The 27,917-nt window shown below is 49.1% G+C and overlaps 10 protein-coding genes across 10 annotated transcripts; 7 read left to right on the top strand and 3 right to left on the bottom strand.

Moving 5' to 3' along the window:
- Positions 1 to 247: 247 nt before the first annotated feature.
- Positions 248 to 3,124, bottom strand: EI90DRAFT_3145933 (uncharacterized protein; the record flags this gene model as incomplete). Its single annotated transcript, XM_039065362.1, has 17 exons — positions 248 to 633; positions 681 to 855; positions 908 to 1,077; positions 1,131 to 1,203; positions 1,252 to 1,386; positions 1,632 to 1,705; positions 1,764 to 1,795; positions 1,845 to 1,946; positions 1,979 to 2,069; positions 2,105 to 2,144; positions 2,193 to 2,321; positions 2,377 to 2,396; positions 2,455 to 2,534; positions 2,584 to 2,729; positions 2,785 to 2,850; positions 2,900 to 3,040; positions 3,107 to 3,124. The coding sequence occupies 17 exons, from the start codon at positions 3,122 to 3,124 to the stop codon at positions 248 to 250; spliced, it is 1,878 nt and encodes a 625-aa protein (XP_038914853.1).
- Positions 3,125 to 3,243: 119 nt separating this feature from the next.
- On the top strand, positions 3,244 to 3,941 carry EI90DRAFT_3281117 (uncharacterized protein; the record flags this gene model as incomplete). The annotated part of the gene is made up of 4 exons (XM_039066802.1): positions 3,244 to 3,427; positions 3,449 to 3,596; positions 3,639 to 3,723; positions 3,777 to 3,941. 4 exons carry the CDS (start codon positions 3,244 to 3,246, stop codon positions 3,936 to 3,938), a joined length of 579 nt encoding a protein of 192 aa, XP_038914854.1.
- Positions 3,942 to 4,735: 794 nt separating this feature from the next.
- EI90DRAFT_1395940 (uncharacterized protein) lies at positions 4,736 to 5,214 on the top strand. The gene has a single exon (XM_039051755.1). It carries the CDS (start codon positions 4,787 to 4,789, stop codon positions 5,123 to 5,125), a length of 339 nt encoding a protein of 112 aa, XP_038914855.1. The 5' UTR covers positions 4,736 to 4,786; the 3' UTR covers positions 5,126 to 5,214.
- A 654-nt stretch (positions 5,215 to 5,868) lies between these two features.
- EI90DRAFT_3062615 (uncharacterized protein) lies at positions 5,869 to 6,580 on the top strand. Its single transcript, XM_039060650.1, has 3 exons — positions 5,869 to 6,063; positions 6,119 to 6,289; positions 6,337 to 6,580. The coding sequence occupies exons 1-3, from the start codon at positions 6,046 to 6,048 to the stop codon at positions 6,460 to 6,462; spliced, it is 315 nt and encodes a 104-aa protein (XP_038914856.1). The 5' UTR covers positions 5,869 to 6,045; the 3' UTR covers positions 6,463 to 6,580.
- A 1,048-nt stretch (positions 6,581 to 7,628) lies between these two features.
- On the bottom strand, positions 7,629 to 9,582 carry EI90DRAFT_3062617 (peptidase M50B-like-domain-containing protein). Its single transcript, XM_039060651.1, has 11 exons — positions 9,529 to 9,582; positions 9,309 to 9,458; positions 9,147 to 9,256; positions 8,802 to 8,935; positions 8,566 to 8,695; positions 8,447 to 8,509; positions 8,357 to 8,392; positions 8,222 to 8,238; positions 8,078 to 8,167; positions 7,945 to 8,021; positions 7,629 to 7,868 (listed from the first exon to the last, which is right to left on the bottom strand). The coding sequence occupies exons 1-11, from the start codon at positions 9,541 to 9,543 to the stop codon at positions 7,818 to 7,820; spliced, it is 873 nt and encodes a 290-aa protein (XP_038914857.1). The 5' UTR covers positions 9,544 to 9,582; the 3' UTR covers positions 7,629 to 7,817.
- Positions 9,583 to 9,729: 147 nt separating this feature from the next.
- EI90DRAFT_2997151 (histone-fold-containing protein) lies at positions 9,730 to 10,689 on the top strand (the record flags this gene model as incomplete). The annotated part of the gene is made up of 4 exons (XM_039056233.1): positions 9,730 to 9,737; positions 9,794 to 9,883; positions 9,947 to 10,154; positions 10,210 to 10,689. Coding segments are annotated over 4 exons (478 nt in total), but the record flags the coding sequence as incomplete, so codon positions are not given.
- Positions 10,690 to 10,893: 204 nt separating this feature from the next.
- On the top strand, positions 10,894 to 15,192 carry EI90DRAFT_2924212 (ARM repeat-containing protein; the record flags this gene model as incomplete). The annotated part of the gene is made up of 18 exons (XM_039054851.1): positions 10,894 to 10,977; positions 11,039 to 11,128; positions 11,186 to 11,319; positions 11,415 to 11,684; positions 11,748 to 11,799; positions 11,847 to 11,963; positions 12,014 to 12,141; positions 12,190 to 12,301; positions 12,352 to 12,669; positions 12,734 to 13,308; positions 13,391 to 13,724; positions 13,777 to 13,862; positions 14,044 to 14,117; positions 14,171 to 14,400; positions 14,451 to 14,546; positions 14,603 to 14,867; positions 14,890 to 14,891; positions 14,914 to 15,192. 18 exons carry the CDS (start codon positions 10,894 to 10,896, stop codon positions 15,190 to 15,192), a joined length of 3,246 nt encoding a protein of 1,081 aa, XP_038914859.1.
- A 2,139-nt stretch (positions 15,193 to 17,331) lies between these two features.
- On the bottom strand, positions 17,332 to 20,682 carry EI90DRAFT_3155338 (Nup85 nucleoporin-domain-containing protein). Its single transcript, XM_039065989.1, has 13 exons — positions 20,453 to 20,682; positions 20,314 to 20,400; positions 20,189 to 20,265; positions 20,045 to 20,132; positions 19,751 to 19,989; positions 19,272 to 19,688; positions 19,125 to 19,221; positions 18,959 to 19,071; positions 18,608 to 18,903; positions 18,529 to 18,551; positions 18,343 to 18,469; positions 18,024 to 18,293; positions 17,332 to 17,966 (listed from the first exon to the last, which is right to left on the bottom strand). The coding sequence occupies exons 1-13, from the start codon at positions 20,630 to 20,632 to the stop codon at positions 17,707 to 17,709; spliced, it is 2,274 nt and encodes a 757-aa protein (XP_038914860.1). The 5' UTR covers positions 20,633 to 20,682; the 3' UTR covers positions 17,332 to 17,706.
- An 80-nt stretch (positions 20,683 to 20,762) lies between these two features.
- EI90DRAFT_3155339 (uncharacterized protein) lies at positions 20,763 to 23,136 on the top strand (the record flags this gene model as incomplete). Its single annotated transcript, XM_039065990.1, has 8 exons — positions 20,763 to 20,807; positions 20,879 to 20,962; positions 21,035 to 22,136; positions 22,185 to 22,387; positions 22,442 to 22,522; positions 22,577 to 22,653; positions 22,710 to 22,807; positions 22,862 to 23,136. 8 exons carry the CDS (start codon positions 20,766 to 20,768, stop codon positions 23,017 to 23,019), a joined length of 1,845 nt encoding a protein of 614 aa, XP_038914861.1. The 3' UTR covers positions 23,020 to 23,136.
- A 1,017-nt stretch (positions 23,137 to 24,153) lies between these two features.
- EI90DRAFT_1396321 (kinase-like domain-containing protein) lies at positions 24,154 to 27,068 on the top strand. Its single transcript, XM_039051756.1, has 7 exons — positions 24,154 to 24,632; positions 24,710 to 25,038; positions 25,107 to 25,699; positions 25,845 to 26,224; positions 26,290 to 26,442; positions 26,495 to 26,679; positions 26,742 to 27,068. Exons 1-7 carry the CDS (start codon positions 24,347 to 24,349, stop codon positions 26,820 to 26,822), a joined length of 2,007 nt encoding a protein of 668 aa, XP_038914862.1. The 5' UTR covers positions 24,154 to 24,346; the 3' UTR covers positions 26,823 to 27,068.
- The last annotated feature ends 849 nt before the right edge of the window (positions 27,069 to 27,917 follow it).

A 27,917-nucleotide genomic window follows, 5' to 3' on the forward strand; every position in this document is an offset into this window, starting at 1 on the left:
CTGCCGCTGCCACCTGCATATTACTCTATCCGATTTGCTGCTGCATACCGCGATTCTCGACTACATTCCCATCTGCTCCAGCCCTAGCTTTTTTCTTAATTCGGCTGATACGAGGCTTTGGTGACTCAATAAAGGGCCTTTTTCTAGCAATAATTGGACTCCGGGGGCATGAATCTACATCATATAAGTATCATCCGGATCAAATTGTGAATTCATTTTGATGTCAACGAGGGGGTAGTTCAAGATCCTAAAAATGATTTAGGACGTGAAGTCGAACCAGTTGTTCAAGTGGGCAACTTGCCTTGGCAATCAACCTCCTTGCGATGGGATGGAAGTATCGTTCATTTTTCAAGAACGTAATCCTTGCGAGCTCAGGCTCGACTGAGTACAATGCTTTAAACACTGGACGACAGAACTTCATTCGGCCTTTCAATGCCAATGGGTCGACGAGCCATTCTGCGGCATCATTGGCGTATTTGGATGCACTGGAGCTTGCCAGCGCAATATTATACCATCGAAGACGAATCTCGACGTTGTGGGACGAATTGAAGCTGTATATTGCGTCGAGATGTTGCATGTGAGAAGTAGGGAACAGAGCGCCACCAATTTTTCCCAATTCCTCCAAGAAAACCACTGTTAAAATCGTTATGCAATGCAATAATGAGGTAATGGACACTGACCAATCTGGTGAGTATTAAAAGCTGAAAGGTCCGTTTTAGAAAAGGGAAGTTTGGTGACATCGTGTTCGGTGCGAGATAAGTTCCAACGGGTAGCCAAAAGATATGCGTCGTTCGCACGCGAGGTATCATAAGGCACATCGACTGGGAGATCCAGTCCGTCGCCATAGAGCCATGCCTGGTCATGAAGGTGGGACTAAGATCCAATGCGGGGCGATAACGTGACGCACATCCCAATCCACAGCATCCAATATCTTCACCTTCTGTTCTCCTCCATGCCTCCTCCAGTATGTGTAGAGATGCTCCTTCCATTGCTCGGTGCGAATGGATTTGCCTCTGAATGTCCTAATGTAGTCTTTGGCATATGGAATGAAAACATCCAGCCCACCAAGAAGGCGTTCTACCACAGGAAGTGAAATCAGGGGGTTCCCAGAATTTCATGAGTTCACCTACCAAGATAGAGGAGGAAATTAGAACCCTTTTCATAAGGGATGCGTGAGTAAGCGTCATCAGGATCTTCCCCCCGCTGACAGAACTTAGTCAATGTCATCCCTTGCCACATGAATCACCTTACCTCATACTCAATCACAAGGCGCTGGTACTTCGGGGTCTTCTCGAATCCTTTGAGTGCCGAAATGAGTGAGCTACGTCCTATAATGTATGACAAATCACGCTCCGATGGCCCATGAAACCTTCCCCGCAAAACGCGCTCCAGCCATGTGGTCCAGCGTATATTCCAGTTGAGAAGCAATAAGGAAGCCATAAGATACGTAAACAGAGGGATAGCCTATCTTCATTCAGCCAAAACTGAAAGATGATTCACGTCAGGAGCTAAGGAATGCTTGCACAATGGCCCCTCATAGATACTCACGTGTCCAGAATCTGCATTTCTGTGCATCAAAATCCTTTTTGAGTAGAATGTTTAAGAAGATTGGGAGGTGTTGCGAACGTCACATTGTTACCAAACCAACTGTGCGATACCTCGTGTGCGACGGTATCAACGAGACTACGATCTCCTGCAATGAGTGCTGCGAGTTGGGCACAACATGAGAATGGTACGGAGTTACGAATCCATTTAAGCCTTACTGGGCGTCACGAACGTCAAGCAAGCATTCTCCCTCGAGGCTCGGTCAGATGATGCTCTCGTAACGTGATTGGGAGACCTACATGCCTCCAAATGGAAAGCTGGGAGGGAGAACAAGGAGATCATACACCCCAAACTCATATGGAGTCACAATGTCCTCCGCTTCCGAAATGAATCTACTCAAACTGTCAGGACAGTCAGAGATTGTGCAGATAACGAAACTGGCCTGGCCGTGTCATGACTGAATTCAAAATAACTAGCATCCATCAGTTCGGGCTCAGTCCACACGCCAGTGGCCCACTGTTCCCCTCTACAGGAGGGAATGGGCGGTAGATGATGTTACCGGCGGCAATGGCAATAATGTATGACGGAATCGCGACGGGCTGGCAACAAGATCAACCGAATCGCTTCAGACCATAGACCGTATGCACCTGTTTGTATATATATTCGACCGAGTCTCTGCCGACTTCTTTTCCGTTGTGGATTTCCTCAGCGGGAGGGGAAACTCGTAAGGCAGACATGAGCACAGGCAGAACAGAACGAACATTCGCACTGTATGTCTATTTAATCGTCTAAATCAGTTGCGCACTGCAATTGTTATCTTGAATTTCGTACTAGCTTGACAGAGGGGGTGTCTGCAACAGTAGTCATTGCGATGTCAACTCAAAATTGCAATGGGAGAGGAGAGCAAACCTTGGAGTGGAGCCAAGCATCTTGCATATATCGGCTGGCATTGAGAAAACAAGTAGCCAAACTGCTTTCCAGCCGTCTGCCTTCGAGCCATTGGCATATGCTTTCGGCAGTCCAGTGATACCTGCTTACTGTTTGTCGAGCCATCCCATCGCAGTCCCTTTCTCCGTTGTGCTGTATTTAATCTTGATATTGATGGTGTCACCGCTTAGAAGCTTGGTGTCAAGGGGAATAACAAGCGCCGAGCCCATTACATTGTGAGGTTGCTTGAGATCGAACTTAGGTGCTATACAACTGAGCTTGAGCTCTAGGTGTGACTATTCTTTGGTATACCTTCGACGGTTTCCCTTGAACCTCCACAGATGCAATGCTCAGGAAGGAAGAATCGAGGCTGACAGGCTATTGTGTTTGCGTAATCGGAAGTGAGGGCTGGAGATGCCTACATGACCTTTTCCACGTTCGTGTGTGCTACAAGAGTATGCTCCACGGATCCAAGAATGATGTGCTTGTCCCAATCGATGTCCCATTCAAAGTGGGCATGGGATGTGCTGATGTCCAAGTAGTTTGACTGGGTCGCCGGGTCGAGTTCCTGGTACGAAGGAGCATTGCAATCTGGGAAATTTCATTCAAGGACAATATTACGCATTGGACCCACGGGTGTTGTGGTTGCCATCATAGATATCTATATCGTGCTAGCGAGGGGATTCAAGAGTGAGAAATAAACTCATTCCAATCGTGGGCTTCCTGCAGCACCTTTTGATTTTCGGCAGCGTCCGAGGTTGCAGTTGTCAAATGGCCAGTCCCGGTTCACTTCTCAAGTCTGCAGTACAAAGAGGCACGGAATTCGAGAGACGGTCTTTATTAGTACTGCAGAAGCACCTATCCATGTCTTTGAACCGCATCGGTGGGAAGTCTGATGGTGGGATTGATCTTCAAGGGTGGTGGTGGCTACCTTCATTCGCACTTACACGAAAAGGTCCTGCCTTTGCGCCTGCAGAATTTGACGATGGCTTACGGAGGCGTGTTAGAGTTCTTGCACAGTGTAAGGCCATTCAGAAGAAAATGGGCCCCAACTTCGTACGAGAAATGGAAGGGGTCCTCTTTCAGTATTCGAACGAAACGGCGGCGTCTGCCAGTCAACTAATGTATCCTGGTACTGTTCCTCCAAATTCTACACCATGCCGCAGAGACACCATGATACCAACTGTCGCGGTGCTCATCTCTCAGTCACCATTCACCACATCTACCATTCTTCGTGCCATGTCCTCTTCTGTGCCTTCTTCCTACTGCATCTTCCTGAGACGGATAATGTGGGTGATATGGAGCACAGCCCTATTGGCTCTGCAATTTGGAATAGAGCGCTGTGTGGAGATGATGGCTTGCTTAGGGGCCAAATTGAGGCCCGATGGGAGAGAAACCCAAATGGCAGCGGAAGACCTGGTCTGTGGTGGAAGGGTGAACCGCTTCGAAGTTGGGTGCCAGAGTAGCTGGAATACAGGCAGTCCAGGCATCCCGGAACCATCCCTGAGATTAGAAATGTGTCAATGACTAATTGGTTGGGTTGGTGTTATGCTATCGGCAACCAGCTGTCGATGTTCTTGTGGTATCCGTACTGCAAATGTTCTGTCTTGCGCGAGCCTTGTTTGTGTCGCTGAACCCATTGTGAGTTTTGCTCTGATCTCATTCCGCGGTGAATTGACCTCATTTTTGTCGCCGCATAGGGCAAACATGCCTCAACAATTTGAATCGCGATCCTGCTCAAGATCTAAATGCCACACCCATACATTGTTAAATCCCAGACGTGTATTTCTTACTGCTGGGGCATCATGTCAGTACAAAGTTCATCTGTCGAAGGATGGGCGCGCCGCGAGACCAACAACGCTTGCAGTCTCCGATGTGTCCTGAACAGTATCGTGACGAAACGATTACATAACTCGCTGATTTCTCATATCTTCGTCCCATCAATGTATTCTCCAGAACCCAAACAAGTCGAAAGAGATGGAGCTAGTATGACATTTCATGTCAAATAGCAAAGCTGTTTGAGAAGGGATCCAGATCCAAGTAATTACCACATTCTGGATGTCAAAGGACACAGACCTGCTTGGGCTGTCGTCAATTGACAGGAGAATACGCACGCCACTGCACCCGTACTTCCGAGTTGTTAAATTCGCCTTCTTCCAGTGAGGACTCGAGTGCTTCCTTTCCCAGTGCACATAAACGTGGAACGTTGGACCTAGTTATAACTGGTCAGCTCGTAAAGGTGATTGTACCCTGATGATTGTTACTCACGGCCATTAGTCAGGGTGTTCGATCAGAAAGCTGGTGCGAAGCGAAGATGGACCCGACAATTCTCACGGCTACCGCGCCTCCCTCTCCCTCGGTGAGCCGTCGCTCCCCTCCATACTCCCGAAACACCAGCATACCATCCCACCCCACCTCCACAGCAGCTGCTCGCCCCCAAGCTGATCTTAATACACTTCGTGACACGTTGTCGGTGTTACATCAGCAACACGCTGATCTATCAGAAAGTCAGCAAGAAATACGAGCACTTCTTCGAGAGTTATGCGACAAGCCACGACTGCCACAACCGGAGATCAGAATTCCTCCAGTTCAGGATGGGGTGGAGAGGCTACCGCACAACAGGCCGTTGCAGAGTTGCTCCGCCGGATTCTAAATGCCCTCGGCCCATCTCCAATATGCGCGGCCGAGAGGGTGCCCTTCCTGCAGTCTTTCCTTTACCTGCTCAGCCACCCTCCGAAGAAATGCGCAAGTGACGTGTAGCAAAATGGTTGTCACCCCGCAACCGCAATGGACATCTCGTTGGTGAGGAACTTGCCGGATTTGAATCCGAGGGAATTGAGGCTACCATCCAGCCTCCTACCGCCACTACAGCAGCAGTAATGGATGCTCCTCCGTCATCGCGGATGACACGCGGTGTGAGTCCGATAAGCGTGGTCGAGCAGACACCAACTGGAGCGTCATCCGAAGATGTTTCCCGCGCTACCGACCAACGCCGCTGGAAACTTCTAAGTCCAGCGTGCCCCCTTCGCCCCTCTGTCTCGGAGGCGTACCATTGGTCCGGTACTAGACTTTTTAAGGATGACTCGCCATCATAGGAAGTCTCGGCGGGGTGGAGATGGGACATTCACCCCGGCGACCCCTAAATCGCCCAAGGTGGCATCCGGTTCCATTGGCTCTGAGTATCATTCGAATGACATTTTCAGGCTGCCGGGTCATCTGTCGAACACTCTAGGCGTACACCTGAAACCACACCACATTTAGCTCCAGGGGAGCCAGAAAACCTCCGGACGTGGTACAACAAACCACAACCAACGAAGAAGCACTTGCCAGCTGGACTCCCACATGTGAGCGGGATGTAACGTGGTGTAACTAACGAGTTCCATTCACACTTTGTAGTCTCCTCCCATAGTTAAATTAAAAACAGAGCAAGCACAACCTCTCGCTCCCGCGGCTTTCCCCCCTGTGACCGTTTTTCCCCAACAGCGGTAAGACTGTGAAAGATGATGAGGGTGATCGCACCGAACGTATGATAATCTAGACGACGGCCTCCGAGATAGCGCCCCCTTTTGGGAGATGTTACAGCTCCTACGGGTCTGTATCTCGTTTGGCTGTGGACGTAATCATCCTTACCCTTAGTATCTTATAGGATATTGAAGAGCACAATAAAGCAAGCCTGGCCGAACGGCGAAGTATGGCAGAGCATTTACAAGAGCTGCATGACTGGCTGGTACGAGATCAGCAGGACCGCCATGCTTCCTTCCGTGGACTTGCGGAACGTATCCAGCACTTGTACTCTGCCTTGCTGCCTTCGATGAACGTATCCAGCAATTGCAGTCTGACCTTGCTGCCTTCCGTGGACTTGAGGAACGTATCCAGCAATTGCATTCTGCCCTTTCTGAGGCCAATTCTAATATTATTGCACCACCGCCGCCATTTCGTAAGTATCTCCACATGAACTACATTAGTACTCACGCTTGGCTGCACACTTAGCATCTGTTTGACCACCATCTGTTGTCGTATCTGCAACTGCTCCACTCAAGGACCCTTCGGTGCCCCCTTTCCCCACAACAACCAATGATTTACCCGAACCTGCCTTAGGACCCTGACGTCTGAAGTCGAAATTCTGAGTCGTCTTCCCCTTAGTGGATTCGGCAAGGTTCCCCGTCCGCTTCTCGATGCTCAGGTCAAGCGTTCCGATCCCTCTTTGTCTATATGTTGTTACGAAGTCATAGGGGGCTGGAGTCCTGCCGTAGCCTTTGTCAGGATTCCCCCGGCAAACCCCGGGTTTGTTATATATCTAGACGCACAAGTTTTGTTGTCGGCCGAACCGAGCTTCGACTGACGCCGATCGTGCGCGAGCGCCTGGGTGGTGTTGAGAAGCAGTATGTCACGCGAAATCACTTCTCCCTTGACACCATCAGTTGTGACCGGAGTTTGTCTCGGAATATTTAGCACATGACCTGATGAACCGTTCCCGGGGATGTTGTATATCTTAACGAGCCCTTCCGCCCAAGATTCGCGGGCTGCCCTAACAAAAAAATCGTGTGGATCAGAGTCGTTCGAGATTAAGTTAGTTTTGTCAAAGACATGAAGGTTTGTCCGCAGAAGGCAACGCACCTGCGGATGACCAGTCCGTAAAGGTGGATTTCCATGGTGGAGAGTTGCCATTTCAGAGGCTGTCTACAAAGTAAATGGACACTAGCTTGGGAGCCTATCAGTGATGAGATCCACCATGGCAATCTTCAGCAATGGGACTTTGTTATGTATCGCATTACGCATCACAGAGTCCACTATAACGTCTGCATGTGTGTACATTGGCGCCTATTGGACACTCGGCGGACTCATTCTGGTGATGTACGTGACTTAATTCTAGCTCTCTTGCCCATGCCTCGGATGGCGCAAATTGGCGCGCTTCTCCCATAACATATATAAAGGCGGTGTTCCTTTTTTATTTATTTAGTATACGTAAAATCAACGTATGCGAAGATGCCTAGTACACGTGGAAGTATGTAAGGGTTGTCCACGCGCTACCCCAGCGACGACGACGTCTAGGAGAAGCGAAAATTGGATTTGTTGCTAGTTGATCTTAATGAAAATGGAGGATAGCACGGCGTTGAAATAGATTATTATGTGGATGATGCGAAAGGCTTTGCATGGAGGTAACACAATGTTGTGGAAGCAATGTTGGTGGGATAAAGCGACAGCTAATTATGTAAATGACCCGTCAAAATAGCAGGGGCATGAAAGCAATGAATTACTAGGCTGTCCTTGTGGAAGGAGTGTGATCACTAGGATCGATCAAGTCTGCCGCGTGCGGGAAGGGCTGCACATGCAAGACTGCCTGTTCAGGTGGGCAAGAATTTGGCTCCGTTCGCATACATGTCTTCTCTTGATCCCTGAATGGTGGCCGCAGGCGTACGTGTCAGTACATGTCTCAGGGATGGGTTGGAAATAGAGAATAGTGCTTCTTACCTTGAATGAGGCCAGGCCCACGAGGGTGAATCCGATATAAATTAACACCGACCAGGTGATCCAAAAAAAGCCCCAAACTGTGGGAATGATTTAGCTGCTCTTTGAACCGAGTGCCTGAGATTGAGTTGCTCACAAGTAGGTTTCGTTCGCGGGTACATTTCGGAAAACTGTGTGCTGTCCGAATCGTTAGCCTTTTTAAAGTATCGATCATCTAGGTAATCCCCTAGGGAAGGTATAGATCAGCGTCAGGTTCAAAATCGGAACCACGAGTTCTTACAGAGGGCATAGAAAATGCTGTATTTAGCGATTAGTCAAGAGTTATGCTCCATTCCGGTTTTGGGCACGTACTTCATCACTCCTAAGGGATATCAGGTCAGAGTCCATTCGGATTGTAGGAACGCCTAGCCAGCACACACCGACGAATAGTGAATACCAGCGCAGTGCTGAACTGTATGACTTCCGGTCAGCATAAAGCGACGGCACAATGTGGAAAGTCTCGTACCCATGGTCGATGAACCAGAATCCAATCAATAAGCCTTCATAGATTATAGTTAATATTATTGTTCTTGCATAGGGCCCGGTTCAGTCATTGAAGAACTTGTCACCTGAAAGCACACCCACAATTTATCTCTAACCATGATCAATGGCACGACCAGCGCGATGGCAATAATAAAGCTCGTGATCTTCGCAGCAAGGATGTCCCAGCCACCAGTCATCAGTGCTGCACCGAAAAGGGTTGAGCCAATATATCCTAGAGACCGCATTGCGAGGTGACAATTTTGGAAGAGAACGTAATTCAAAAGAAGCGGTCAGTTTCACAATGAGGAAACGAATCGAGGCAGCACGAGTGGACCGACCTGCAGCGAGGATGCTGGGGGGATGGCCTCCCTGTACACGGGTGCAGCCCCCAAGATTTGGGTCTATGGTTACGCTGTCAAAGATGCGACATGGATGACGAACAGAAGGGAGGTCAGAGTGGCAGTGAATCAGACTAGAAGGGTGAGACCTGAATTGTCAACCTTAAAACAATCCCGCCTGTCAGCTTTGCCTTGAAAAGGCAGATAAGCAGGATGGAAGTATCAATCACTGGATAGCAAAAAAGTCAGATAGTCACAAGACGTGCTCACCATGATGATGTGGGAAAGTTCATGGCTGGCTAATGGTAAGTCGACCGAACTAGCGAGAGGAAGAGACGGACTCACAACCCAATTGTTAATAATTTAAATGGGTTTATAATGACTCTGGCACCGGGGAGATGCCATAATGCAACGTCTATGACCAGATAGATGACGGAGACGTATAGCACAGGGATCTGCAACATGACTAAATCCACGCAGAAAGCTGACGAGGGTCAGCGAGCGCACCTGAAGCGTTGTTGGGGTAAGGGGATTGACATAGTGCGTGGATGTCGGCCTTGGGGGAGCGAGAGGAGGCCTCGTCACCGCAGCGGGTGTTGGAGCCATCGAGATCGCGCTCAAGAGCGCCAGAAATATACGGGGCAACGGAAGGAGCGACTGTCGAACGTAATACGCGTGTAAGAGTGGGCAGAAAATGTCCCCTAAGTGGTTTGATAATAAACCTTACCGTGATCACAACCATGAGGCTTGAGGCACGGAGCGCCGAGGGCTGGGTCCGATTAACGGCGATATTCAATCACGTGTTGCTTTGTTGTTTTGTTTACTCCGAGAATCACGCCCCAAATAAACAGTCGCGAACTGTATAAGAAAGCCCGTCATCATCTCTCTTCAGCTTTACTCACTCTTTCTTCATCAGTGGAATAATAACTATGTCTGGTGTGTAATCCATCCAACCTGGGCATAAGGTATTTACCGTGTCCTGTTCGCTTCAGGCAAAGGAAAGTCCGGGAAGGTTGGAGGCAAGTCTGGGAAGACCGGGGGTGAGGGTGAAAAGGGTACTTCACGCTCTTCGAAGGCTGGGCGTGAGTATTGTCGCGTTGTTTTGGTTGGGGGTCGTGCTGCCGAGCTTACTTTTCTCCCTGTAGTTCAATTCCCTGTCGGTCGTATCCATCGTCTCTTGAAGCGCGGCAACTATGCTCAGCGCGTCGGCGCTGGTGCCCCTGTCTACCTCGCTGCAGTTCTGGAATATCTTGCTGCCGAAATTCTCGAGCTGGCTGGCAACGCTGCTCGTGACAACAAGAAGGCGCGTATCGTGCCTCGTCATCTTCAGCTTGCTATAAAAAATGACGAAGAGTAAGTCGATTCTGGCTATGGTAGTCGTGGCCGTGTCTGATGATCTCGTGCCAAGGTTGAACAAGCTCCTGGGATCTGTCATCATCTCGCAAGGCGGTGTTGTGCCACACATCGCCCAGGAGCTTCTTCCGTCCAAGTCTAAGGTTTGTTCTTGGGTCATTGGACTAATGCTCTGTGTGCTGAGGGACTCATTTTCACAGAAACCAGGCGAAAGCCAGGAGATTTGATTACGTTCTGTTTTTATTGTCTGTGTATATGTTTTGTTTGTGTACCCGTATATTATTCGTTTGTTATAAGAGCTCTTTATTTTTTTCCCTTGTTCATTCTTGGTGAAGTGCTTCTACCATTCGAACTTAGCTAGGTTAAGTTTTCTGTTCGTGGTAAAGGATGTCGCAACGTAGTAAGTGGCGCAAGGAGCGTCAGGTATTGGTGGGTTTGATTATCAGTTCGGCTTACTTTCTCAACCAAGCTTGCTTGGGGTGGGCTGGGCAGGTTACCAGCCTCTTGGAATGGGATGGGCGCGTTGCAAAATCGGTGTGAATTCAGATTGCCCGGATGCAAATTCGGGTTGTCCATAAAAGTTTGTCTTCCAACAGGCGAGTCAACGTTCGATTTTCGACAGTTGAGCATTGTCCTGCACGCGTCTTCCAATAATCCCTTCTTGTTTCTATTTTCAGTACATTTCAGTCCGTCATGGAAGTAAGTAAATTTCTCTGCACACTCTCGATCGTCATTGCCAATGAGTTTGCAGCAAAATTATATTCAGCGCCTTCACGAACTTTTACGGCAATCCACAGCTCCAGACACAAATGCCATAAAAGCTGTACGTGATTGTAACCATTTTCTACATTCTTCCAGCTAATCAAGTCTTGCGTCGCCGCCAGGCTACTGCCACTCTGAACAAGGACTTCTATCGTAGCCCTGATTGCATACCTGGCCTTTTCGAAATTGTCGCGACTTCCCCGGAACAGAGCGTATGTACTTCGTACCTGACCATGTTGAGAAGCAAACAAACGTGATCACTATCGTAGATCCGTCAAATCGCGTCCGTCGAACTTCGCAAACGGGTGTCGCAAAAGGATGGTGCATTATGGCTGGCAGTTCCCCAAAATATCCGGCACACCATCAAGTCCAAGTCTCTTGAGATTGTAATAAATGAGCCTGTGTATGTCGTGCCATCCTACTGACTCGATTGGACCATTTTCCTGTCCTCATGGTTGTGGCCCACCCAACTGAATTGATTTTCTCTCACTCTTCTAGACCAATCGTTCGACATTCTTTCTCCCGCGTCATCTCTGTCATTGCGGAACTAGAGTTGGGGGTAAATCAATGGCCCGAATTGCTACCATGGCTTCAACAGACAACGAGCAGTCCAAGTGTTGTGCATCGTGAAGTTGGAATCTTCGTACTGTTTACGTCGCTTGAGACCATCGTTGATGCCAACCCCACAAGTCCCATGAGTTTCATCCAACACTTTACCACTCTCATCCAGGATCCCGAAAGCCTGGAAGTCAGAGTGACCACACTAAGGTTAGTTTTATCCACGTTTACGGCTTGCGTTACCGTTGACTCTGTTTTTTTGGCTTTAACAAGAGCCATGGGTATCCTTTCCCAGTATCTGGAGTCCACGAATAAGGCTGAAATCGTATGTTCAACTCGTTTGACTACTTTCTTCTACTTAAATTGTCACAGGCTCAATTCCAATCCCTCATTCCAGCCATGATGGCAGTCATTGGGGCGGCATTGGAGAAGGGTGACACAGACGGTGTGCGACATGGCGTCGATGTATTCGAGACTTTCCTCATCCTTGTCAGTCTTCACATGGTTAAATACACAAGTGGCTGACTCGGGTGCCTCAGGAAACGCCTTTATTATCGAAACATATTCCCCAATTGGTCGAGTTCTTCACGACTGTTGGTGCGAATACTACCTACGATGACGAGGCAAGAAACATGACTCTTAATGCTTTGACTTGGGTTATTCGATAGTAAGCGCCTGCGCAGGTTTGTGTTTCACGTCCTGACGCATCAAATAGCAAGAAGAGTAAGGTGCAAAGTCTCAATCTGGCAAGACCCATTCTTGAGGCACTTCTCCGAATTGGGTGTGAAGAGGAGCCAGAGGATCTGGAGGATGACTCTCCTGCTCGAGTATGCCACCGATCTCTTAGGAGGGACATTTCATGACCTTAATCCTATAGGTTGCCTACCGTGCCGTTGACTCGTTGGCCACGAATCTTCCTCCTTCCCAAGTTTTCCAGCCGCTGATGGATCTTGTCCATCAATACATCCAATCACAAGACCCTCGACTACGCAAGTCTGCGTTGACATGCTTTGGTCTTGCAGTTGAGGGGTGCTCTGAACACATGAGGCCCCATATTCAGAAGATCTGGCCTCTCATTGATGGTGGTTTTCAAGATCCCGTCCCGCTTGTGCGAAACGCTACATGTGTTGCGTTTGGGTGCCTTACGGAGTGGCTCGCTGAGGAATGTGCCGAACGCCATGCTGCTGTCATGCCCGTAAGCAGATCACGGCAGGATCGTTAAGAGTCAAAACACTCACGCTATCTTCTTTGGTTCAAAGGCCTTGATGAGTCTGATGGATAAGCCCGAATCACAAACTGCTGCTTGTACAGCGCTCGATGCCTACTTGGAAGTCTTGGGATCTAAGATTGTTTCAAATTACATTTCGCTAATCATGGAGCGCCTCTCTGGCCTCCTCAACACACCTCAAACAAGTCTTCGCGTCAAGTCCCTTGTCACAGGCGCCATCGGAAGTGCGGCTCATGCTGCCGGTGAGGAACTCTTCCGGCCATACTTCCAAAGTACCCTCCAGCGTCTCCAGCCTTTCTTCTCTCTTACCGCTGAGGGTGAAGAACAGGAACTCCGTGGCATTGCTATGGATGCTCTTGGAACTATGGCTGAGGCCATTGGCAAGGAGAATTTCCGACCGTATTTTGCCGACTCGATGGCCATTGCCATGAACGGGGTCACCCTTGGCAGCGCCAGACTCAAGGAATGCAGCTTTTTATTCTATGGTGTTATCGCTCGTGTTTTCGAGGTGGAGTTCACTCCATACCTCGAACATGTTGTACCAGCTTTGCTGGAAAGCTGTCGCCAAACTGAGAGTGGAGAAGACTTTGCCCTTTCGGAGCAATTGTGTGCGTAACCTTTTTTGGATTATCTGCCTTCATGAATCGACAAAAACCCTCCTCCCAGTGAACGCAATCAACGCCCCGAGCGCTGATGGATTCTCCACTGGGGACTCCGGCACACCTGGGGTTGAATCTACCATTGATGTAGATGATGATGACTTCGATGACGAGAAGGCACTCGCTGTTAACAGCGCTATTGCTGTCGAGAAGGAAATCGCTGCTGACACACTCGGAACAATCTTCACTTATACCAAGGAGGCGTTCCTTCCATACCTGGAGCCTGCGACGAAAGAGCTTCTCGAGCTGTTGGATCATTATTATGAGGGCATACGCAAATCAGCCACAACCTCCTTGATTGAGTTCATTGATGTATTTCAGAGTCTTGCTGGATTACCCCAATGGCAGTCGGGTCTTCCGCTTGTAAGTGGCATCCCACATGAACTCATGTTTGCCTCGCTGAATAGCTTCGCAGAAAGTCCCTCTCCCGGAGACCGTCAAGCAGCTTATCGATACCTCTATGAAAGCCTTTCTGGAAATGTGGGAGACTGAAGATGACAAGTTGAGTGACAAAACCGACTTTTCTATGCCATCCCCTCCTCTGTGATGATACTTCTCAGCTCACTTCGAAGCCTTAATGGCTCAGGAGATGAACCGTGTTCCAACGCAAAAATTCTCTGATCCTTTATTATCATCGGTTCTCCTCTTGTGCGCGGATGAACTAATCTGACGTTTTGTCAAGGTCCGTGGTGTCCATCTTGTGTAGTAACTTGGCGGAAACCTTGGTCAAAGTTGGGCCTGGTCTTATCGATGGATGTAGGTTGCTCAAATTATTCTTGTACTCCACTCACTTACTTGCCAATATACAGATGTGGATCAGGTCTGCATTCTCTTGGTCAAGATTCTAGAGCGCAAAGCATTGTGCCAGCAGGACCCTGACCAAGACGACGCTGACGAACCTGCAGATGAGGAGTCTGCCGAGTATGAGACTGTTCTCATCGGCGCGGCCTGTGATTTGGTCGGCGCAATCGCCGCTGTTCTTGGATCTGACTTCAGCCCAGCGTTTACGACTTTCTTACCACTAATGTTGAAATACTACGTAAGAATTGCTGAGCCAGGTTCAACGCCTAACTCTGATTATTATGACAGCATAAGAACAAATCGGTCGCTGAGCGGAGCGCAAGCATTGGCTCCATTGGCGAAGTCATTACTGGGCTCAAGGGCGGAGTGACCCCCCATACTCAGGTAGGTACCCGGATGTTTGTTCCTCGTTCCAACACGTGATATTCATCAATCACTAGGCCTTGCTAACGGGGATAGGCAAAGCTTTTGATGATACCGAATCCGAAGTCCGCAGCAACGCTGCCTTTGCTACAGGGGTTCTAATTGAGTTCACTGAGGCGGACTTGAGTGGCAGCTTCCTTCCGATCCTCAACAGCCTCCGTCCCATCTTTTCCATCCCTCCTGGTTCCCCAGACGCTGCGTTCAATGCTCGTGACAATGCCGCCGGAGCCGTTGCTCGGATGATTGTCAAAAATCATTCAGCTGTCCCTCTTGATCAAGCAAGTTACCTTTCAGAAACAATGAGCCGTTCTGATCACCTTCCCTTCAGGTCCTTCCTGTTCTTGTCGATTCCCTGCCTCTCCGCACCGACTTGATAGAGAATAAAGCGGTGTTCGCCGCTGTTTTCCATCTGTTCCGTGTCAATCCCAGTGCGATCAGCAATTTCCTCGACAAACTCTTCCCAGTCTTCCAATACGTCCTCGATCCTAGCTCAGGGGAGCAAATCGAGGAGAGCAGTAGAGCGGAACTTCTCCAACTAATCAGCGCTTTGAATCAAGAGATGCCGGATAGAGTCGCTGCGGCAGGGCTCCGACATTACATCTCTTGAGGGATTATCGCGAAATATTGAATGATTATGATTTAGATACCACCTTGTTTCTAACTTCCTACGGATCTGTCCTAATTTTCGCATGCTCGTAGCTGTTTACACCTCACATGATGTCAAGGCTGAAGGATGACAGAAAATCCCACAACCATGCGCGTTGCATTCAGAAAAGCGAATCAAACATTATGCTTGAGTTGTGCTTCCAAGTATCAAATGGAGCCGTCTATTGTCACAACGCGACGCTGTAATACAAGGGCACCAAGTCACAGAATAAATCTTCCACGGTCCAAGCCCGCTGTTCGTCGTCCTTAGATGCTTCCTTGAATGGGACCCAGGCAATTGGCCACATGCATCATAAACCCCCCGCTCGAATTTCTCCAATCGCCCCAGGAAGCGGGGAGATATCATTATACTTGTATGACAGTGCTGGGAAGTCTGGCTTGAGGATTAAGTCGGCACGATCGACTGCTTCGAAGGCCCGACAGCACTCAGTATCACACCTGCGAGCAAGGATTGCACCATGAGAAAACATCCACTTTGCCCGATGTCCACTATGCAATCTAGGACAACACTGTGAAACTCTAGTGCAGGTACGATCACGCTTTGTTGCAACGACTACGGTTGCCGAGCAGGGCCAGGTCAAACGTTCGCATCAAGGTCTTGAGTCACGTGACCTAGACATTTTTTGAGCTCACCACTACGCGTGTTTAACGGCTTCGGCGCTGTTAAAAACACAGTAGGCATCACATCAGACTCGTACCCAGTCGTTTTCACTCCGTGGACACGCGCACGACACTGCAATGTGGAAATGTGACTACGTGGCTTTTGGGTTCAATGTAAAGTCACGTTCTGCTTTCAATACAAAGAGTCACATGCTACTCCGACAATTTGCGCGCGAACACTTCGACTGGTACACATTGGTAGTAGCAGTACACTTAGGCATTTGACGCGATCTCAGAAAACAATTCTGATCCTCATGTGAAACGTGTCGCGCGCAAATTGTCGGAGTAGCATGTGACTCTTTGTATTGAAAGCAGAACGTGACTTTACATTGAATACAAAAGCCACGTAGTCACATTTCCACATTGCAGTGTCGTGCGCGTGTCCACGGAGTGAAAACGACCGGGTACGAGTCTGATGTGATTCCTACTGTGTTTTTAACAGCGCCGAAGCCGTTAAACACGCGTAGCGGTGAGCTCAAAATGTCTGGGTCACGTGACTTAAGACCTTGATGTGAACGTTGACCTGGCCCTGCTCGGCAACCGTAAACGACTCATCACTATGTGTCCCCCTGGGTCAACACTTGAGGCTTGAGGTTGTCTACATATGTGCTCGTCAACTCTCAAATCCTCAAAAGCTTTCCCACTTGCCCACTTGGGTCACACTCAAAACACATGGACTGTGATCCCTCCGAGTCCGACATGACTTCTGGACTGTGAGCTACTGTGGCTTCCATGGTGATTGCTTCATACGCCGAAATATGCATCTCGATCATCATCTGAGGCTCACCGGCTCAGGCCTAGTCTGACTTGGCTCCCGAGGAGACATGAACTGTACCTCCTTAGCCTTAGCTCTTTCCCCGCTATGCGACTCTGGAATTGCTTCCAGCGATGGGGCATCTACACGATGCATGGGCACTCCAGGCTCAACGCAAGCACTGCGATCTCGTCAATCGAACGGTTCTGGGTCATACCTCCACGTCGATTTTCAGTGTGCCCAACACTAAGAGCTTCTTCGACTGCGTGCAATCCCATACACCATAACCGTATCCGTTGCACATGAAGCATCGAGATCCACATGAAGGTTCATATCTGAACGTGTTTTCACTCATCACCGTATCAGATTCGTATCAGATTCGCGCACGTCGCTCTCGTCTTGATTGTCACGGTCTTTCCAGCCTCACGTCTTCCTCAGCATCCCTCCTTGCTCATCCCCTTGTTCCCTCGCTATTTCTCCTTCACCCTCATCTCCCATGGTGTCATCTACCGCCTGAACGACATGAGATGGTGAGTCCCTCACGGGACTTCAGGCATGATACAGTCTGATTCGGCAATCCGTCGAAGTGGATGTTGCAGGACTCGCGGATTCTATGAGCGTCAGGGTCATATATTGCAAGGGCTTTCATACCAACTCCGACACTTCCGATGGCAAGCGCTGTCACTATATTGTGTATAGTACAATGCTAAATAAATTAATGCGGGCTGCCCGTTAATACTTTCCAGGGGGGTGGAGAAGGCTGAATCCTAAGGCGGTTCGTCAGGACGACGATTCATAACGTTCCCTCTACCCTCCCGTGGTCGGCCCTCAAGTTTCCATTTCCTGCAGAAAACTCCACCCAACACGAAACGGTTTGGGAAGCCATGCCATTATCTATGCCCAGACTCGTTCATCATAGGACTTTTCAATAGCACAGAGCCAAATGTCTGGCTGACCATGAGAATGCATTTGAACGGCATTAATGTCATGAAGCAGAAAGATGACTGGATTTGAGCAGGGCCATTAGACGATTACACGTCATTAAAAACGATGCCCTGCAACAGTGCATCGTGCAAGATAACGAGCAAGAGCGAGTCTTACTATTTGCAACTGTCGAAGAGCATTTTCGGTAGATTCTTTTCGCCCCTCAGCATCTTTGGGTAGATTATGTTCCCCGTGCATGATTGATTCAAGCGCCCCAAGGTACTCGTGTCCAAGCCCTTGCTCTGCGTGAATGTAGATGTCTTCGAGATGCCGAAGCAGTTCATAAGCCTCGACCGTCGTCAAGAATAGATCCTCATCTGTCAGTTAGATGTGCCAGTGAGATTCGAAAACGAGAGGTGTAATTGCGGACTGACCATCAAGCATGCCACCCGCATCCAATAACACAACCCCCCACCAATACCTGGGAACTACCCCTCCAGACAACATGCCTACCAAGTACTTCAGTGCCTCTCTTCTTTCGCCCTCCGCAAAGAGTTGGTGGAAGTGGGCATATCGGGATATGAACTGAAGACGATTAGTGAAGACGTCGTTAGTGCGCCCATGGGATAGGTTCAGCGACGCTGTAGGGGAAGGAAGGTACTCTGATGGTATGTTCGCTACCTGGCTGCGGAATTCATCTGCGCCTAAGTAAAGAGTCAGGCGATGTGCTGCAGATAAATAACTACAACCTACCTTTGGTGATGTACTCGTGTAAAAGTAGGTCTGCTATACGACTTACGCCGCGGGCATCCTTCGCTAGCACTGAGTATTGCACAGCTCTCCCATACATCCCTTTCCGCATTAATGCATGAGATACAGACTGACGCAATCTTCGTGCTTAGCTGGTTCTGGGATAACGAACAATTCTAGGTGTCCTACCTTGCATATTGACAGAAGTAGCTCTTGAAGTCCATAATCAGTACAGACATTGATGATTTTGAGGATCTTGTCTTCCCACTTTGTCCACGCCTCCTTCTCAGCATCGGCAGTTCCACCATCGACTTCCATGCCCGAGCCCCAACATTCACATTTGGTTTTGACGGGGTTATTGGACCATTGGGTTGTTCCTTCTCTTTCCCCTTCGGTGAGGGCAGCTCGATGTCAACAGGAACACGTCGCAGCACTTCAGCAACCAGAGCTTTCCCTTCTGCACCACATGCAGCGAGGTATTCTAGTGTGACCCGCCAGAGCGTCGGGTCTGAATGAAGGCGCATCGCATATGCAACAAGCACAGACGTTCGTATTGACCATGAACTTCAACGTGGAGATCAGTGAACCGGTCAGTGAGGAGTCAAGAGGAGCTACGTACCCCGAATCTTGCGTTCCAGTCTCCATCTGACCATCCAACTCGCCTAGCTTGTCAAACATGTCAATAAGGTGAGCGGCAAGCCAAATGTCCCATTTGCGAACGCCCTCGACAACCTGGGATGGCCCAAGTCAACTCATACTCAATTGTCGTCCAACCGATGGCTTACACTAGTAATGTCATAAGAGGCCAGAGCAGTTTGGATCAATTCGTCAGGCTGGTCAGGATTAAGTGGCAGGTTCTCGATGATGTGAATGACGGTAGAACTGGTTGTCAAACATCAGGGGAAGTTGGTGAGCATGATCGGCGAACTTACGCCAAATCCTCTCTGGTAAACCGAGGATCGACCCAAACTCCCCAAACCCCAAGCGCTTCCCTCCATCCCCATTCTTGGTCCTTACAGATCTGAAATAATGTATTTTTGTCGCCTTCTAGGATAGAACAGATGATGTCAATCGCGCTCCTCCACTCCCCTTCATCTTTGGCCTCGCCATTCCCTTCATTTTCATCAAGCGCATCGACATGTCGTCTAAAGTTTTTCAGCATAGTATCCCTCCACCTTCGATGGGCAGTGAGAAACGCGTGCTCTGTATCGTAATTCAATGAACGAGGATGCTTCTGTAACAAAGGGACAAGCTCAGTAGCGAGTCGTCGGAGGATTCTTGATGGATGAGAATTCGAGAGTCGCTCAAGAAAATAGATGGCTGATTTAGAAAGACCACGGAGAATACATCTAACAGATGATGATGGGAGGTTAGCGAATCGAACCCAAGCGGTTAGTAGGAAATCTCGCGCCTTAGGACAAAAGTCCAGAACTCATCCGCAAGCCACGGCTTTTCGTACGAATTCAGAGTAGGCCCTTCCTCGTTACTTGGAGCTACGTAATTCATGTTAAGCCAAAGCAACAGTTCTTCACCAAACAATGCAGTAGTGGTGTTGCCTGATTCGGAGGTATACACGGACTGGAAGAGATCGACGGTTGATGAGAGGGCAGTGAAGTGAAGGTACCGAGACACATCAAACGTCTCAGCATTCTTTAAGACTAGCTTGAGTATGAATAAGGGACAAAAAGATGATGAACATACGTACAGCGAGACGCTCAACATGAGCCTGAAGATTGTCCACATACACTCTAAGCATTCTCCAACAGTTCGTTATATTCTGCGGGCTCCTTATCCTGTAAAAATAAACTGTTAAGGCGCATATTGGACCAAACGAGAACGTGTTACAAACGGTATGCCCTCATTCTCTTGTTGAACGAATGCTACCCGCTGAAGAGACTCGAATGTCACATATGAATCTGTGAAGAACTGGAAAAGTGATTAGAAGATCCTAGGTGAGTCCCAGAAAATACCTACTGGAACGTCATCCGGCCTTATACTGTCCCACTGTGCGAAATACAACACTGAACCAGAGGGCTTCTTCCCGACCTTCGCCGGGTTTTTCTGAGAATGACAAATTTAGGTACTAAACAAAGCGTCATAATATCCTGCATACGAGGGTTTCAAAGATGGCCAAGCCATTAGCCCTAGGCGAAAGGGCGAACGCAACGGTTCTTCCACTGCGTATAAACTCTGGTAGCTCAGCAGGCTTCCCGAGAGGTGGATAAAGAGGTATGAACGCGTCTGGTGACGTCTTCCCACCAGATGGTTCATCTTTTTTTGATGCAACAGCCATATTCTTCCAACAGCGCTTCAAAAACTCGAAACCACTCCGTGAAGGTCAGGTGATCGCATCCTGACTCAATTGAGCGCTTCACCGTGTTGTCTTTGTCCATCCTTCCAGATTACTAAGCAAAAAAGCAGCAATAATGGATAAGCGAAACAACAAGTCACATTCAATGTCGATAAAGGCACGTCAACGCATGTCTGCCACAGACATCATGCCACCTGAGTCTGAAATGTCCTATATCTGGGCAAGCAGTTCGTCAGGCCACAATCCACCTCCCGTGAGGGTCCCAGGGATAAATCTGCACTTTCTAAGGAAAAAGTGAGGGAAGATTTGCAGGTTCGTGCATATTGCGTGTATTTACACGCATTGCTCCAAGGCTCAAGGTACCATGCTAGACCTCGTTTCTAGAAAGAATTTTGCCCTGCAATCGATAGTGCACTCGTGGAAGCTCTTTTGATGGAAAGGGCCGAGCTTTCTGAGTCTTGGATTCTTGAGATGAAGTCTACCTTGCGGCAGCTGGCCGCAGGAGCTGGTGAGGCAACCACCGTTTCTCACACCACTTCTCAGGGGAAACACGTCAGGGGCGAGCCAGATGATTCAGCATCCCTTTCCGAATCGTTATCGACATCTCTATCCCTTCGGGACTCTTCGCTTTCTGGCCTCAGCTTGTTCTCGACTCCCCCCGAGTTCTTGAGATCAATTTTTCCGAATATTCCAAACCAATTGTTGGAACGAACGCTTGAGTCGCATGGATGGCCTCCAAAAGTCCTCCTCACTGAAGACATCTCTCCGGATATTGATATGGACGTCATCGTGAATTACCTTATAGGTGTGGAACGAGAGACCAATGGAATGGAGCACGATATGAGCGAAGATGACGTTCCCGACCTCCAGAATGGCAGCGGTATACCACGGGGGAGGGTCGAGAGTGGGAACGTGAACATGAATGGAAATGGATCACGCAGGGGGAAGGGACCTAAACCCAAGCCTATCCTCATTGTTGACACTCTTCAGCGGCAACATATGTCGACGCCCTCTGCAAACCGCCCTCAAAACTCTGATGCGCAAAATCCCTGGTCTCATGTGGACTCTTTGGCCACCTACTTAAGCACTTTACTTCCTCAGACAAGCTACTCCCAATTTTTGGGGCTTTTCCATGACCCTTCATATGCGACAACTGCTGATGCCCTCAGAGGTTATCTGAACACTGCACCTTCCACGTCCTCTGAAACACATGGACTCACTGGCAGGATCACCGAAAGGGACGCTAAGCACCTTGTCGAATTATTCTCTCCAGTAGCGTCGGAGGAAGCAGGAAACTTGTACCCTGATGCAAAGGCTTGCCTTAAAGCAGCAGGTGGTGACAAGGCCAAGGCATTTGATGTTTTGTCTTGTTTGCATGACTTGGGAAAAAGCGAGACTGTCATTCGGCGCTCAGTTGCTCACTCTGAGCAATCACCGTCTGAATCGCGTTTCAGCAGAGGGAAGCCTCCCCCCACATCAGCTGCAGGTACGTCATCACCATTTACAGCCGGGGAGACGTCCTCATGACTCCCAGGGTCAAATGTTGCTTCCATGTCGTCGACAGAATGGGTTGCAGTGCATAACAAACGTCATAAACTATCCGCACGCGAGGAGTCTCGGAATTCTGCCCTTCTGTGCGGGCCGGACGAGGGAGGTGATGGGACAAACAATTCGGAAACGGCAGAAGGGGTAATGGGGAAAGTCGAGACACTGCGAAGCAAGAGAAAAGAGGCTAGTGTTATCCGTCCATCATCGAGTACCTATTTTGTTCACTTTTGCTCCTCCGGGTAGGCTCTCCTGCAGGCTGCCGATCATTGGAAGAAGAGACATCGTTTAGGGGGTGGTGGGGCAGCCGAATACTATGCTAGCCGGGTAAGATAGCAACGAAAGTTCACTAAGAACAATCTCCTGAAAATTTCGTCCAAGGCGCGTGGATTGTATCAAGAAATTGAAGAAGTTGAATTATGCGCTGCCCGGATGCAAGTCGAGAGCGCACGTCAAAGGCGAGCCAACGTGGAAGCACCTACCAACAGTCAACAACTAAGTCCTCCACCCGCAGCGATGGAAAGACAGTAGATTTCCACGGACTGTCAGTCAAGCAGTGCAGCAAATTATCCAGAGAATTCGTTGAAGCTTGGTGGTCTTCCGCCAAACACGGTTAGTTTTTCGCCATCTTGATGTCTCCATGCGGTCTAACTGGCTCTGATGTAGATGTCAACCATGAACCCTTCACCATTATCACTGGATGGGGGAAACATTCTTCTGGGCATCGAGGTAAGCTTGGCCCAGCGGTGAACTCTACCCTAAAGAAGGCGGGGTGGGATGTCAGGATTGGACAGGGAAAGGTCATCGTTATGGGAAAACGGTGACTTGACATCTTATTGGAAGCATTAATTTGTTGGGCACAATATTAATCTGTAAATCATTCGTTCTTTTGTATAGTCACTGAAAGGCCGCCTTCTACGGCAATAATTCCCTAGCCTTTGCGTGTCAGATTGGCTTCGACCCTTTGACTTTCCGGGATCGCAGGTGGTGGCCTGGTGCAAATCTAATTAACGTTCCGCTAGTTGTAGAAGAAGCATGATAGGACACGCAGGCTCAAGATGAGCTTAGCGCCGCAACAGGAATATCGGGGGCGTGGTGATCGGCACCACCCCGCGTGTCGAGCATGCATATCCGCCGTAACGAGGGCAATGAACTAAAACAGGAACATTGTGCAATTGAAGCTTAAATAATGAGCAGACTGTGAAATAGGATATTCCAGAGCGCTTATATGAGCATCATGCGTTGCGAGATCCCAGATACCCTCAGGCATGGGAGACTTGTCCGTCACCACGACGCCGAGGTTGAAACCAAATGAGTTGAATCGTTGACACGAGAAGAATATCACCAAAAATGCTAGGAAAAATGTTGTGGACAACATTAGTGTAGCTTTGTGCAGGATCAGCCGTTGTTGTCAAGCCATCGACGAGAAATGCTTGCGAACGATGATTTTTGCATGTTATGGTGGCAGAGAAAAAATTCATTGCGATCGGTTGTTTGTCCCGAATCTCAAAAACAGTGGGGCCTTTCTCCATTCCATAACGACAGCGACAAGAGCATCTCAAGCATTCGGTAACGCAACACCAGCTCATTGAGATCCGAAAAAGAGCGCAGAGTGTAACTAACAAGAGTCAATTTATAAAAACCCACGTAAGTGTCGCGAGGTTGCTTGTTGTGGTCGTCAATCAACGCGGTTGCCTCCGCTTTCTCTCTTCCCTCTCTGTTTGTCTGCTCTCACAATCTACATCAACCTCGTGCTGCCTGTGGTCCGCTTGTTGCGTGCCTGCCACCATGTCCTCTGCATCTCGCACCCGTTCGCTGATCAGGCATCCCCACGAGCACTATAACGGCGCTGCTGTAGTAGACAGCGGATCGGATTCCAGGCATCAAGGCCCTTCCGCTTCATACTACACACAGAATACGACCAACCCCCCTCCTTCAGCTTTTCGTCCCGAGGATCGCACAGCTGACAGGTCTTCCTATCGCCGGCCCTCAGCCTCGCCTGGCAGACAGTCCTTTTTCAGATCAACGAGTCCTGCGCACGACGGACAGAGGGTTCGTAATTCGCTGCACAAGCCACCACCTGCGTCTCGCCGTCTCGCAAAGGACGCATTTGCAACATACATCGAAACCCCATCTGAATTTCAGGAAACCATGCAAGGATCAACCAGTGTGCCGCGCCGTCCCTCGAGGCAGAATACCGAGACACTCCAAGACCTCTACAACCCCGATGTTGCTGCTTACAGTGACGACAAATTCGGAAATCTTGATCGGAGATCATCGCTCCCGGCGCTCCCTCAAAGCTCCGATCAGCAATTCTTCGCTGATGCGAGTGAACCATTGCCGCCAATCGAGCATCCCCCGCCTGTGGCTCGTTCCCGGTCCCGTAGCGGGACCACCACTCAAAAACCAAAGAAAGGAGTTCTTTCATTCATGACCGGCAAGTCATCCATTGTGATCCTGCCTACCTCAGTCTCTTTCCATCTGACCGTCGTCCCACGCGTCTATTACTATTAGAGTTTTTGGGTACGGCGAAGAAACCCGAGATCAGTACCCCCTATGATCCTGTGCACCTTACTCATGTCGGCTTCAACTCGTCAACTGGAGAGTTCACTGGCCTGCCAAAGGAATGGCAACAACTTCTACAAGAGTCTGGTATTTCTCGTTTGGAGCAGGAACGTAACCCTCAAGCTGTGATGGAAATCGTCAAGTTCTATCAAGAAGGTCACGGAGAAGTCTGGGACAAAATGGGACATGTTCATGGTGAAGTCGACGAAGCTCTCGCCAGGAAGATGAATGAAGCGAAGTTGCCAATGCCTGATTTAGGCCAAGGCTTCGTAAATCCTGTCCGTGCCCACAATTGTCAAAGCTCTCCACATATATGACATTACTTACCTGTAATCCACTTTCACAGCGCCCACCTCCACCACCTCCAACGAAGAAAATATCTGTGCCACCACCAGTTTCAAAAGATACCCCATCCTCGGCGACGTCGCCATACCCTTCGCGCCCGGCCCCCGCTCCTCCTGCTTTAGATCGATCCACGTCCGCTCGTACACCCCAAACGCCTTCACGAAGTCGAGAAACGGGTGATGATATCACCCCATCCCGCTCCATCTCGCAACGCGACGCCTCTCGTCTATATCAAACCAAAAAATCCCCTTCTCCTGCCAGCTCTTCTCTCACTCTCGTTCAGACCGCACTCTCCCCAAATAACCCGTACGCGGCTCCAGGGGATAACATAGTTTCTGGTACTACAATTGCGTCTCCAAGCACCCCTGTCGGCAGCAAAGAACTGCTGGCGCGTGATCGCTCTGAGCGGCGTGCTCCAGCCCCCCCAGGTACTGCTGCTCAGCAACTTGCGAAGACGGCTGGCGCCGCTACTCCCAGAAGGCGGGAGAAGAAAGACAAAGCCAGCGAAATTGATATTGTCAAACGGCTCCAAGCAATATGCAGCGAGGGGGATCCTACAAGACAGTACCGCAATCTGGTGAAGATTGGCCAGGGGTGTGTATCTCATTGCGCTTTTCTCTTTTGAATCTCCTGGCTTTTTCTTAGCTTTACGGAAGTTGCCTTTATTTATTTGCATTGTGGCTTTTTGAGTCCTGACTAACCGTGGCGTTGCTTTCCTTTCCCATTTTCCCCGTGACAGGGCTTCAGGTGGCGTTTATACGGCGTATCAAGTTGGCACGAACCTTTCAGTTGCTATCAAGCAGATGGATTTGGACAAGCAACCGAAAAAGGATCTCATCATTAACGAAATCCTCGTCATGCGTTCAAGTCGTCATCCTAACATTGTCAATTATATCGATTCCTTCTTGTATAAGAACGACCTCTGGGTAATAATGGAGTACATGGAGGGAGGTAGTCTAACTGATGTCGTCACTGCGAACTTGATGACAGAGGGGCAGATTGCTGCTGTGTCGCGAGAGACGTGTCAAGGTCTCGAGCATCTCCATCGACATGGTGTCATTCATCGGGACATCAAGAGCGATAACGTCCTATTGAGCATGCAGGGAGATATTAAGCTCAGTGCGTGGATGTTATAGCCATGATCCGGCTCCCCTACTGATACCAGTGCTTAATTCCTCACATAGCCGATTTTGGGTTCTGTGCTCAAATTTCTGATCCTTTACATTCGAAGCGTACGACCATGGTTGGAACGCCATACTGGATGGCCCCCGAAGTCGTCACTCGTAAGGAATATGGTGCAAAGGTTGACATTTGGAGTTTAGGAATTATGGCCATAGGTATGTCTAGTCCTCAGCAAACTGCCCTCTGAACTCAGCCTTGTATCCCCAGAAATGGTTGAAGGGGAACCGCCGTATCTCAATCAGAACCCACTGAAGGCTTTATACCTGATTGCAACCAACGGGACACCAAAGATCAACAACCCGGAGGCATTGTCGGCTATTTTCAAGGACTATTTGGCAAAGACCCTTGAAGTCGATGTTGAAAAGCGACCAGATGCTGCTGCATTGCTTCAGGTGCGCATTCAATTGGTCACTCATTCATCTCCGAATCAACGCTGAAATTCTATTTCGTACAGCATCCGTTCTTCCAGAAGGCAGAGCCACTGCGGACGCTGTCGCCGCTAATCAAGGCTGCTCGCGAAATGGCGAAGAAATGAACGACCATTCTATCGCACTTTTCCCTCACCATTTATGTCCCTCTTTGTTGTTTCTGTTCCCCGCCCTTATATGCGTCAGGACTAATTCACTATTTTTACGTGATTCTCGGGGCGTTCGCTTTGTCGTTACCATTCATGTTTTTTTTTTTCTCAGCACTCGTTCTACCTGTCACAATGTTCACGCAGTTAGCCTTACTTACTTCAGCATTTCGTTGATTTTTTTTTACTTTTCTTTCTCTTCAACATTTTATGAAAATGCATCGGGATTGGTGTTTATAGAGATATAATATCCAGCATATTCAGCAAGTATTAGAAAGCGGAGGGAACGTGATGGACGTGATGGACGTGATGGGATAGTTTCAGGCCATGAGAGTATCTGATGCGTGCTAATAATAGACAGCGTACAACGCTAGCAATAAACGACTTGCCACATACGCCGGATCCGGTTGCACGCTCTGGAGACTTACCATGAATCAGCACTCGCATATGCATCAGAGAAGGACTTGGGCAAGAACTTGAGTGAGAAGGTGATGACATGACATAGTGGACCTATGCATGTCGTGTGCCCGAATCCAGCTGCATCGAGGGAAGTTACACCTGCGAGAAGCCAAATGTCGCGGACCAATGAGAAACCTTTGGTCGAGGGATTGGAGCTCGCAGCTTTGCATAATGGGGTCTCGGTGTTCGAAAAGTGTGCTTGTCAGCACAGCGGGGAGGGTGCCGATTAGTACAACGGCAGAGGGTTTGGTGTCCGAAGTCGATATTCGAGGTCCGCATGAGATCATGGTCTAGTTTCCGTACACCCATCTCGAATTCAAAACCGTTCAAAGGAAGGTCATGGTTGTACAAACCTGCATGACCGGTACGTATACGAATCCGCCATGGACGAAGTTACATCACCGATCGCACTTCATTCATTCTCGACATGGGCGGTGAAATAAGAGAGCGCAACCCAAACAGGTGAAGAAGTGAGCATCATCATCCAATGAGAGTGTGCGTCAATCCAGTCGCGGAGCGTGCCCGTGTTCTTTATATATACACAGGCCACCAATTTGAGAACGCTCTGTTTTATCTGCCGTTGACGAAATTCACAGT

The sequence above is a fragment of the Cantharellus anzutake genome, assembly GCF_015039405.1.
Source record: "Cantharellus anzutake strain C23 chromosome Unknown EI90scaffold_31, whole genome shotgun sequence".
Taxonomy (NCBI): domain Eukaryota; kingdom Fungi; phylum Basidiomycota; class Agaricomycetes; order Cantharellales; family Hydnaceae; genus Cantharellus; species Cantharellus anzutake.